General features: G+C 45.9%; 1 protein-coding gene across 6 annotated transcripts in view; it reads right to left on the reverse strand.

The window, feature by feature from the left end:
• Window positions 1-10,410, reverse strand: part of SLC7A6 (solute carrier family 7 member 6) — a 32,874-nt gene extending 22,464 nt beyond the window's left edge. Inside the window, exons 1-5 of one of the 6 annotated variants that reach the window (XM_088830117.1) lie at window positions 8,460-8,489; window positions 6,854-6,927; window positions 5,609-5,666; window positions 2,163-2,217; window positions 823-1,381 (exon numbers count right to left, since the gene is read on the reverse strand). In XM_088830117.1, coding sequence (XP_088686243.1) covers window positions 823-1,345 — 523 coding nt within the window. In that variant the 5' untranslated portion in view covers window positions 1,346-1,381; window positions 2,163-2,217; window positions 5,609-5,666; window positions 6,854-6,927; window positions 8,460-8,489. Of the gene's footprint in view, window positions 1-822; window positions 1,382-2,162; window positions 2,218-5,608; window positions 5,667-6,853; window positions 6,928-8,459; window positions 8,587-9,219; window positions 9,621-9,695; window positions 10,204-10,297 lie in introns of those variants that run through there. The other 5 variants (XM_055412464.2, XM_088830116.1, XM_088830114.1 and 2 more) reach the window with 5 other exon arrangements.
• Between the last annotated feature and the right edge of the window lie 1,047 nt (window positions 10,411-11,457).

Below are 11,457 nucleotides of genomic sequence, written 5' to 3' on the forward strand. Positions count from 1 at the left end.
AACACCAATGGGAAAAAGCCATTTTGGTGCGGTGCCTGCTGCTTAGATCGGCCTGCAGCGAGTAGAAGTTGCAGGAAGGAGTGGTTTCACCGTGAGCCTACAGGATAGAAGGTCTTGGGACCCCCATAGTCTAAAGAAGACCATTTCCTCACTGATGGCTTTAAATTGGTTTAAGATTAAAAGGGGGGAAGCAAAATAACTTTTTTGGGGGGGGTAGGGCTTCCCTGGTGGCTCAGAGGTTAAAGCGTCTGCCTCCAATGCGGGAGACCCGGGTTCGATCCCTGGGTCGGGAAGATCCCCTGGAGAAGGAAACGGTAACCCACTCCAGTATTCCTGCCTGGAAAATCCCATGGACGGAAAAGCCTGGTAGGCTACAGTCCACGGGGTCGCATAGAGTCGGACATGACTGAGCGACGGAGCAGAGCGGAGCAGAATAAAGGTCTCAGTGCTGAGGGATTTTTCCTGGGTTAAGTTACAACTAGCCATATTGATACCAATCTAAACATCTGACAAGATAAATATAAGACATTCACCAACCTGTCACGTAGACTAAGGAACAGAACTCAGGGACAGCCAAAAGTGAAAGGAAAGGGAGGCACCAAAAGCCACAGACAGGTTCAAACTTCCCCCATCCCTACCAATTACCCTCACTGATCTCAGGAACAAATGACTTCGCTAAAACTGCTTCTTCAAAAAAGTGAAGATGCCTCTCTTCCCAATACATACACAAAAAAGCAAAATAGGCTGTTCAAATATAAATTACCATTAGCATTATAAAAATCACCCCCCATACACACTCACCCACCAAGCCCTCAGACTTACACATGCAGGCTGCAGCGAGGAGACGGCAGGCCAGGTATGGGGGCTCACAGGTGGGAAAGGAAGGCTGGATGATGTAGCTGGCAAAGGTGATAGCAATGATGGCCTGACCGGTGGGCTCAACAATTAGCAGTGAGGCCCAGAGGCGGATAAAAGCAATGAAGCCCCCAAAGGCCTCAAGAATATAAGCGTAGCTGGCTCCAGATTTGGTGATGGTGGTCCCCAGTTCTGCATAGCAAAGGGCACCCACAACGGAGAAAAGCCCACCAACAGCCCAGATGACCAGCGACAACCCATAGGAGGCAGTGTGGACCAGCACGCCCTTGGGTGAGACGAAGATTCCTGAGCCGATCATGTTGCCCACCACCAGGCTGACACCATTCAGCAGAGAGATCTCCTTCTTCAGCTGCATGGTTTCTGTGGCCTGCTGAGGTAGCATGCAGTCACCTTCTTCCTCCCTAGGCTGGTTGGCCTCAGGAATGAGATGGTATGTGGGTGTGGGACTCTTCAGCTCCCTGGCTTCCATGGCAAGTGGTTCTTTCACACCTGTGTTTACCGCAGCCTGGCAAAGAATATAAGTATTGTCAGTCTAGGGTAACAGCTGATAACAGTCTAGGTTAGACCTGCAAAGCAGGAGGATTTCCCTGCCCACCTCTTATGTAGGGACTGTGTGACTCATATACAGACCTAAATACAATGAGCCTGTCTCAGTTCCCACCACAGGATACAGAGAAATGGAGGCAGGCTGACCTCCACTGTTCCAAGAAAGACACTAAAAGGGCTCAGGCACCATATGCTGGTGACTTCCAAAAGGATGCCCAGGGTAGGCTAACATTAGGTTTATCCATAGCATAAATTCTCCCTGAGATGTAGGTTTTGCTCTGTTTTTTGGCTTTTTTTTTTTTTTTTTTGCTATACTGACCAGCTTGTGGAATCTTGGTTCTCTGACCAGGGACTGAAGCTGGGCCCTCAGCACCGAGAGCCTAGAGTCCGTACCACTGGACTGTCAGGCAATTCTCTATTTTGCTCTGTTCTTGCCAACTTAAAACCTGCAAACTTGCCCTGCAGAGAAGACCAAAGTCCCAGCACTAGCCAGCCTGATAGGCCTCTCACTTTCCATGCCCACTTACCTCTGCCCAAACATAAACAGGCACTTCTGCAGTCTCTAGCCACATGTGGAGAGGTCTATAGCTACTCTCAGGCCAGCAAAGAACATGAACATGTGATGGGAAGGGCTAGGAAGATGCCAAAGATAAGGGCATAATGCTATTGTAGAGACTGGACCAAGGAGAGAAACTCCATAAAAATATATACCCATGTGTCGCTATGTCCACAACACTCACCTTACTTCCCACACTGCTGCCTGCCCGTTCATCACCTTTCTTTTTCAAAAGTGCCCTAAAGAGAGGGATAACATAATAAGATCAGATGGAGAACGAACATCCAGGGGGCACCCTAACATGAGACTCATCTGCTATTGGCTTATTTGCTTTCCTCCTCAGCACACCCCTCACTACCACCTGGGGGTGCAAAGGGATTCCCCCATAACAGGACTCAGAACCTTGACAGCCAAAGCAAAACTGACGGTGTGCACACGTACACACACACACACTCTCTCTCTCTCTGCTACTTTTGGATAACGATTGGGCCAGTCCAGAAACCTCAAGGAAGTTGGATCCCATACCAACCTACGGATGAAAAACCCAGAACCTGTCAGAGTAAGGCAAGCACCTTCCTGACCTTGCACTCAGCAGAGCCTTCTCTCTCCCTCAATTCCTATGCCCTAGGAATTGGGAATTCAGATCCCCAAGCCCTAGTTCATCTTCCTCATCTTCAGGATGAAAGAATCTGATAGGCCACTTGATTTCACCCAGGAGGAGTCAGTCCTTTAAGATCACAGAGATAACTTCCAGGAATAAGAATGGGAACAGTACATCATCTTCCCAGAAGCTTCTCATCTAGTCATAAAAATGGCTATGCTGGAGTCCTGCCTCATGGAGCTCAGAGCAAGTGAACCACAGCCACTCATGAGTGAGTAGAAAACTCCAATCTCCACAGGCCCCACTCAAAACTCCTGCCTTACCTGCCCCAGCCCCGCTCGAGTCTAGACCTCAGCCCAAGTGGAAAAGCTTCTCTGGGGCCATTAATAACCCTTCCCCCACTCCCAGAAGAGTTGAGCCAGCCTACTACTTGTTATGAGGCCTGGCTTTAAGGCAGCACCACTTTGCCTTTCATTCCTGGCACCATGCTATGAAGGTGACTCTCTGCAAGTACATGGGAAATATTTGTTTTCACGTATCTGTCAGGTGAGCCCAGATATGCATGAAAACAAAACTAGGAAACACCAGAGGAGCCTACCAACTCACATAAGAGTCAGGTGAAGGGTCTTCATTCATCAGTGAGTGCTTCCATGTGTATGCTCTATGCATATTAATAAACTTGATTGTTTTCCTCATCAGTCTTTTGCTAGTCTAATTTACAACACCCCACCCAAGGAACCTAAAGTGGGTGAAGGGAAAAGGTCTTTTTCTCCCCTCCCTTACATTCCTTAAAAAAAAAAAAGTGCAAAGATACTTAGGTGGCACTTTTTCACTCACCCCACCATGGAGGCAAGCAGAGAAACCTGGCCTTCCCCTATTTATCACGCTGGCTGGGGAGAGGGCTGGGGCTTGGACTTCTGATACCAGACGTGTATGTTTTCCACCAAACAGTTCTGCAACACCAAGCAGATCTGGTGTCTGCTACAGTTTAATCAACTCTAACACCATCTACCTGGAGGCAGGAACAGATTCCCCAGGTTAAGTGCTCAATCCTACTAAACAGCCCTTTCCCACCCAACTTAAGAAGCCAAATTGCAAGTCCGGTTGTTCCCTTGCTTCTGATCAATTAGCTATGAATCGGAGGCTCTTACTACTCCCTCCTCAGGTTCAATTAATTTGCTAGAGCAACCCACAGAACTCAGGAAAACAGTTTACTTTTAGGTTATCAGATTTTGTAAAGGCTGTAACTCAGGAACAGCCAGATGGAAGACATGCAGGTGGCAAGGAATGGAGAAAGAGGCATGGGAAGATCTCCAAAACTTGCCCTTTTGGTCTCCTTTTGGATGCTCATTACAAAGGCAACACTAATCAAATCACTGACCATTGGTGATTGATTCAGCCTCCAGACCCTCTGCCTTCCCAGAAGTTCAGACCTCAACTAAAACTTCCAACCCTCTAATCATACGGTTGGTTCCTAGGGCAAGCAACCCCCATCCTTAGAGGATCTAGATGCTTCCAAAAATCACTTCATTGACATAGAATCATGAGTGTTGAAAAAGGCTTGTTATATAAATAACAAAAGACATCCACTTAACCTTTATTGATCTGGAGCTATTTGAGGAACTGGGAACAAAACTAATATTATAACAAAAGATGCCTCTGTGGCTCTTATGAGGAAATTTCAGGAGTTGTGTGATAGGAACAGTGGACAAAGAAAATAAATATTTTATCACGGGGTGGGGGGAGAAAGAGAGGTAAGCTCATTTCACTGGAAAATTTTAAAAATGTAAATATGAAAATATGAAATGTAAATTCCTTGACTTTAACTTTCACTTAAGATATTGCAAGCTGAGAAAAGCATCACTCCCACTCCAATGTCAAGAAAAACCAGATTATCTACAGAACTATGACTTTTCTTGAAGTCATTAGCAAGATGAGGTTACAGGCTGACCAACGAGACTGAAATTTAAGGAAAAACGAGCACCCCCAGGGAGATGCAAGCTCTGGCTTACCTGTGGCAGAAGGAGAACGATAGAACCACCATACAGGCAGGAAAGAATTCAGGTACAATTTTTAATAAATTACTAAGGGTCAAATTTAGTAATTTATTACTAATAAAAGTCAAGTAAGAGCCATAGACACTCCAAGGGTTTTCTCCAGTGAGACTTCAGTGGGTGCTCACAGGAAATACAGGGCCAGAGAAAGCCTCTCAGGCAGGCTGGCCTGGAGGAGGAAAGCAGTGACTGCTCTGGGAAAAATACAAAGGTCCACCTGCTCCCTTTTCTAAAGAATATAATCTTAAACCCCTGGGAAATGGGCAAACTCTGTCACTTCCAAGGCAGCTGAGACAGAGTGAAAGAAAAATAAAACCACCCTCTTTAGCTGGGGGAGGGGCAGGAAATTCTGGTCCAGACCATAGGAGGTGGCAGGCTCACCCAGAAAGATCCACTCCCCAGACTCAGGGAACAGGGCCTGCCTAAGGCTGAGGCTGATCCAAGACAACAGAGAACCCCTCTACTCCCCACCACCAGGTGAGCAAGCATCCAGCAACAAGGCTGTGGGAGACTGTGCACTGAGGCACAGGTGCACCAAGAAGACCTAAAGCTGAGGGTGGAGCATAAACACTGAGAAAAATCCACTCCCAAGGCCAGGGGGCACTTCCCAGGTGGCTCAGTGGTAAAGAATCCACCTGCCGATGCAGGAGGCACAAGAGACGCAGATTTGATCCCTGGGTCGGGAAGATCCCCTGGAGTAGGAAATGGCAACCTGCTCCAGTATTCTTGCCTGGAAACTTCCATGGACAGAGGAGCCTGGTGGCTTACAGTCCATGGGGTCCCAAAGAGTTGGAGGTGACTAAGCACACACACACACAGGGCAAGGAAACAGCAGAGGAACTTGAAGTCACTAGTGCACCTAAGGTAACCACAGCGACAACAAAACCCAAACCCTATTCATTTCTGACTCAAACTCCCACATTAACAGGCTAGCAAAAGAAGACCTGTACCCTCTGCCCAGAGTAAAGTATATACCTCAGTCTCTCCTTTCCCACATATTTTATCTGGCAATCAGTAACAAATCACAAGCCACCTAAAAAAAGCAAGAAAAACAACCCACTATCAAAAGGCAAATTAATCAACAGGACAAGATTTAGAGATGATCCAGATACTGGAACTATGAGACAGCGAATTGAAAATAACTATGATTAATACATGAAAAGCTTTATTAGCCAACATGTAGGAACAGAGGTGGAATTTCAGCAGAGAAATGAAAACCTTAACAAACAGAAATGGGGGAAAAAAAAAAAGAGAGCATCTAAGAGTTGTAGGACAGGGAATTCCCTGACAGTCCAGTGATTAGGGTTCTGTACTTCCACTGCAAGGGACACAGGTTTGATCCTTGGTCAGAGAACTAAAATCCCACATGCCTCCAGGCACAACCAAAAAAAAAAAAAAACCAGAGAATTCTACGACAATATCAAATGGTCTGAGATAAACATTAAAAATATAATTTTTGCTTATTTTAATTGCTTTAGAATATATCTAACTTCCTAAAGCAAAACAGTAGCAATACAGTGTTAATGTATATGTCAAAGTAAAATGTGTGACAACAGCACAAAGACAGAAAAAAGAACTGGGGTTAAACTATTGTAAGGTTCTTATATGTGAAAATGATGTAATATTATATCAGGTATATGTTGAGATATTACATATAAACTACAAAGTGGACAAATTCTAACTGCACAACTTAAATAAATATTTATATATATGTACTCTGGAAAAATATTATTTAAGATAGACTGTAATTAATTAAAGATGTACATTGAGAAACTAGAGCACCCACTAAAAAATTAAAATAAGTATAAACAGTAAGCCAACAGTACAGCTAAAACAGATCAAAGAAATACTCAGTCCAAAAGTAGGTAGAAAACAGAAGCAAAGAACATATGAAATAAATAGAAAACAGAAAACAACTAGCAAAGTGGCACATTTTAATCCAGCCACATCACTAACAACACAAAATGTAAATGATCTAAACACACCAATTATAAGACAGATATTGCTGGATTAAATAAAAATGCAAAATCCAATATGCAATTTATAGGAAGCCCACTAGAAATATAAAGACATAAATAAATTACAGATAAAAAGATGGTGAAAAACCAAATAAACAGTAATCAAAACAAACGGGGAGTTAACTACGGTAACATCAGACAAAAGACTTCAGAGTAAGAAGATAAAAAGGGACATTATATAATGATAAAGAGGTCAACTCACCAAGAAGAAAATTCTAAACGTGTATCTCCTCCAACAGGATAGCTTCAAAATACATGAAGCAAAAACTGACAGATCTGAAAGGAAAAACAGATAAATCCATAATTATAGTTGGAAATATCAAGACACCTCTCTGTCATCAATAGAACAACTTAACATAAAATCAGCAAGAATCTAGAACACCTGAAAACGGAAGGCACCAACATAGTTCTTTGGCTAAAATTATGTGAATTCTGAGGGGAAAAAAAAGGGGGCCACCAACAATAGGGCTTACCTCCATGAAGGAGACGGATGTAGTTCAGGAGTAGGAAGGAGACAGACTTACAACAGGGAAAAACTGCTTTGGCTCCTCAAGTTTCACCACAGAAGAACCTTATTATCTACTGAGCTGGTTGGCATCAGAGCACGTTAGAAACCCTTCCTCAGTTGCTGCCTGAGAGGTTTAGGATCAATTCCAACCTTCTGAGCAGGGCCTTATCACTAGACCCCCTGCTGCAGACTAGTCCCTCCCATGGTCCAGTCACGCTGAATCATTTGCAGTTTCCAGAAACCAAAGGAGTCCAGGGCTTCCAGGGCTCATTAGACAAATGTCTTGGCTCATATACTCTTTGTCTCTAACACCGTTCTCCCACCTTTTTCCCCAGCTTTCTGGCTGACATCTTTCTCCACACATTTCCTTGTGTCCCTGAGTGTGTTATGTCTCAGTCTCCTTTTCTCTAAAAGTCTCTAAAATCATTGTTAAAGACAAATCCCATTAAACAATTCCATGCACCCGTTCCTATCTTGAGAAACTAGTGTTAAACCCCACTTGTAAGGACACAGACACAGCTTTCTGATAGCTTTTATCCTATTTTCCAAGTTCCTGAGGCAAATAATAAAGGAATTCACCAGACCACTAAAATTTCATGAAAATTTAACCATAAAAATAACATATGCAATTTTCTGGGGGGAAAAAGTGGATCTTTCACAGTTCAATTATGAAGAATATTTTACAAGCTAGATTTGAAAACTTTTATAATTGATGACTATGCCAAAAAAACTGCCGTCAAAAAAGATAAAAATCTTAAATGTGGTGACAACACAGAGGACCTTTTTTAAATTCTTTGAGTTTTACAAAACTTCACGATGAAAATGCATTGCTTTTTTTAATGCTTAAACTTAAATTATATGTGTATAATTTATTATTTATGTATATTTACTATTGTACTTTATGATTTCACAAATAATGAAAATTATGTGACTATTTATGTTTGAGTTTTCACCTAGGATACCAGGAAACTCAAGATCAAACTCAGTTCCCAATCACAATGAACAGATATCTTCACTTTTCAACAATACTTGATATCTAGTCTTTTCCATGGCTTTGGTTTCCTATTTTTACTTGCTCATTCCAAGTATCATTAATTATAAACCACCACAATTACTCTTTAGAAAGAGATATAATAAATATATAATTTACCTAATAAATTTTAGTGTTACATAATTGTTAATTATGTGTGAGCCATTCTCTTCATTACTATTGTACCCACATTGTACTCAAGTAACTAAAACTCTTTACAACTCACAAAGATCCAAGAAGGTTAATGAAGAGCAGAGCAATTCTATTCACCTTTGAGGAAATAAGCAACCATCACACTTTCACAAGCCACTTCATCGTAAATGGTCAGGTACAAAGAAGAAAATGAAGTCTCCCCAGTCAGACCTAATTCCAAGTGTCTGTCTTGTTGAATTAATCTCTGCAACAAAAAGTGAGAGGCAACTTATCAAAACATGAACCTAGTAAACAGCAAGACTCTATTTCCTTTTGTAAAATCTAATTTTGACATGCCCAGGAGGGGTAGCACTCAATTACTGAGAAGTCCCATCACACCCACAGTGGGGTGTAACTGAACATCTGTCTTGAGAACTAGCCTGGTCACTTCAAATCATGCATGTCTAGACAACTGCAGCTCCTCTGTCCCAGGTCCCATGAGCACCACTTCAGTCACTTCTATAGAAAAGTAACCACACATCCTGGAGACTACAACAGGAAGCAGAGGACATAGGTCAGGAAATTTCCTGTACCAAGAAATGCCAGGGAAATCAGCCATATAACTGGTATTTACTTTTAGGCGGTAATAAAAATACCTTCATAGACCGGGAAGGAGGCAGATAGGAGAACATCAGGCTTGTGGTTTCCCATATATTTGTCACGAAAGAAAAATCAAATATAAAGAAGTTTAAATGATAATCTGAGACCAAAGTTGGCAAGCAAAAGCCACCAGCACACAGCAGGACCTCAGCAATGCCAGCAGCCTGGGTCGTTTACTCAAGGGCCTCCCAGCAGGAAAAAAAAAAGAGAGTTGAAAATGATTTCAGGAAGCACTCACAGGCTTTCAAAAGTCTGCTCCTCCCAGATCTTCAAAATCAGGCATCAGCGCTCGGAGATAAGCACCAGTTGGCTGAACTTTCTGCCACTGGGCGCTAGATTTGTTGGCATTATTATTATTTTTTTTTTTTTTGCCCCCATCAAGGGCAGAGATTAAATTCTTTTTACCAAGCACAGTCCAGTGCAAACAGAGGCATTCAAAAACAAATGTTAAATTAAATATTGATTCCTGCTTATCAGCGCCTATAACACAAGTGGTGCCCTGACAGTTTGCTCAGTGCTTAGTGAAGAATTCTCTGAATGCTTCACAAATATCGCCTTCCATTTAACATGAGATGATCAAACAAGATGACGGGCTGTGAAGACACTAAGACGAGCACACCGTCCTCCCTCCAACAGGCTAGACTCCCAAGTCCAACAGGAGCCTGCCCGCCCCCCCACCCCGGTGGCCCCAGAGAGCTCGGCTCAGGCGCTCACATGCTCAGTCTTGCCCCGTGAGCCCTGCTCAGTTTGAGTCTCTCCCACGCAGCACAGGTTCTTTCTCAGCATGAGACTCACATGCGCGCTCTCTCGTGTTCCCAGGGCCACACTCGGGGCCTCTCTGACCGCGGTCTCTCTCACACTCACGGCCTCTCACCATCTCCTCTCTCAGTCTCTGGCACACTCATGGGAGTCATGCTCAAGCCCAGGGTCTCTCTCACACCCAGCGTCACCTTCACACTCTGCATCTCGCACACTCAGAGTCACCCTCAGACCAACTCTCTCTCTTTCTCTCACACAAACGCGGGGTGTCTTCCTCACACGCTCAGTCCTTAACACTTCTGCAATTCCCCTCACGCTCAAGGTCCCGCTCACACGCACGACTTTCCCCTCAGGAGGGAGCGCGCTCATGCGCGGCGGCTCTCACGTGCCCGCGGCCTGCCTGGCCCGCACCGGGTTCCCGGGACTGCATCCCGCACGCGGCGCCCGCGCGGCCCGGGCCTGGCTCCCCTGGCCCCGCTCCCCTCGCTCGGCCCCCCACCCCCCGGCCGCGCTCTTCCAGCCCCGCTCCCCCGGCGCGCCTGCCCGCGGCCCGTTACCTCGCGGTGGCCCGGCGCCTCCAGGATGCTCGGTCGTGCTGCCGCCGCCCCCGCCGCGACCGCTCAGGCCCCGCCCCCGCCACGTCACCCGCAGCCGGATCGCGATAGCGCGCGCCGCGTCGGGACAGAGCGCCCGGCTCGCGGGCGGCGGCGCTTCCGGCCAGCAGGAGGCCGCGGCTGCTTCAGGGATTCGCGGGCCGCGCTCCGGCGCCCGGCGGTCCCGGCTCCCGTGACCCGGGCCCAGCCATGCTCGCCGACTGGATGGCCGCCCCCCGACTCTGGAGCCTCTCTGGGACTCTGAGAGGACGCTTCCGCGGGGTAACTCTAAATGACCCCACACGCGTTTCCTCTGTGGTTCTTGGCCCGGGCCACCCTCCCGGTGGTGGTGGGGGACCCCACACAGCTCACACGAGGAACTCTGAAGAGCCTCCATACTCTGTTCGCCGCCAACACTGCTACTAGAGACCCTGGGGAGACACAGACTCAGGACGCGACCTCTGACTACCGCGTATCCTTTATAGTCCCCACAGACACATGGACACCGCCGGGCTTCCAAAGTAAACCCCAGGCCTCCCTGGGGCCCAGGCGTGAGGATCGTTTTCAGTCTTCATCCTGCCTGACTCCTCTTGGAACTGCATCCTCCTTTCTTCTTCCTCTTTCTGGTTCCTCCTCCTCTGTCTTCTTCTAGGGATCCTTTTCCTCTGGTGGCTCCGGGGCTGTGTTTAGGGCCTCCTGTTCTCACGGAAAGCTGAGCTTAGCACCTAGCTTCCACATCTCAAGCCATGATTCTCTTCTAGGCCATAGAGGCATTTCCCCCAGACACGTGTTCACAACTGCACATCCTCTCCTTTCAGGCTGACTACACAAAAAACCTCCCCACCCTGCAGGCGATGACCCCTCCTGGACCCTAGGCCCTGCATCTCATGGTTTTCTTCTCCCCAGCGAGAATAGCCTTCCAATTCCTATCTTTCTGTCTCTAATCCATCCCCCACAAAATAAGCTGTGCTCTTAAAATAGAGATTGGAATAATTTCATATCTAAATGCCTAAAAGCCCTTCCATCTCCTCTCTATAGACCTGAAATGATGATCCTTGAAAAGCTTTCACTGGTGCTGCCCTCTTTGCGCTCTCTGCTTGGATTATTTTCCCTAAATGTGAATG

This window comes from Moschus berezovskii, chromosome 22 (genome assembly GCF_049115385.1).
Source record: "Moschus berezovskii isolate FMDL1 chromosome 22, NW_MosBer_1.0, whole genome shotgun sequence".
Lineage (NCBI taxonomy): Eukaryota > Metazoa > Chordata > Mammalia > Artiodactyla > Moschidae > Moschus > Moschus berezovskii.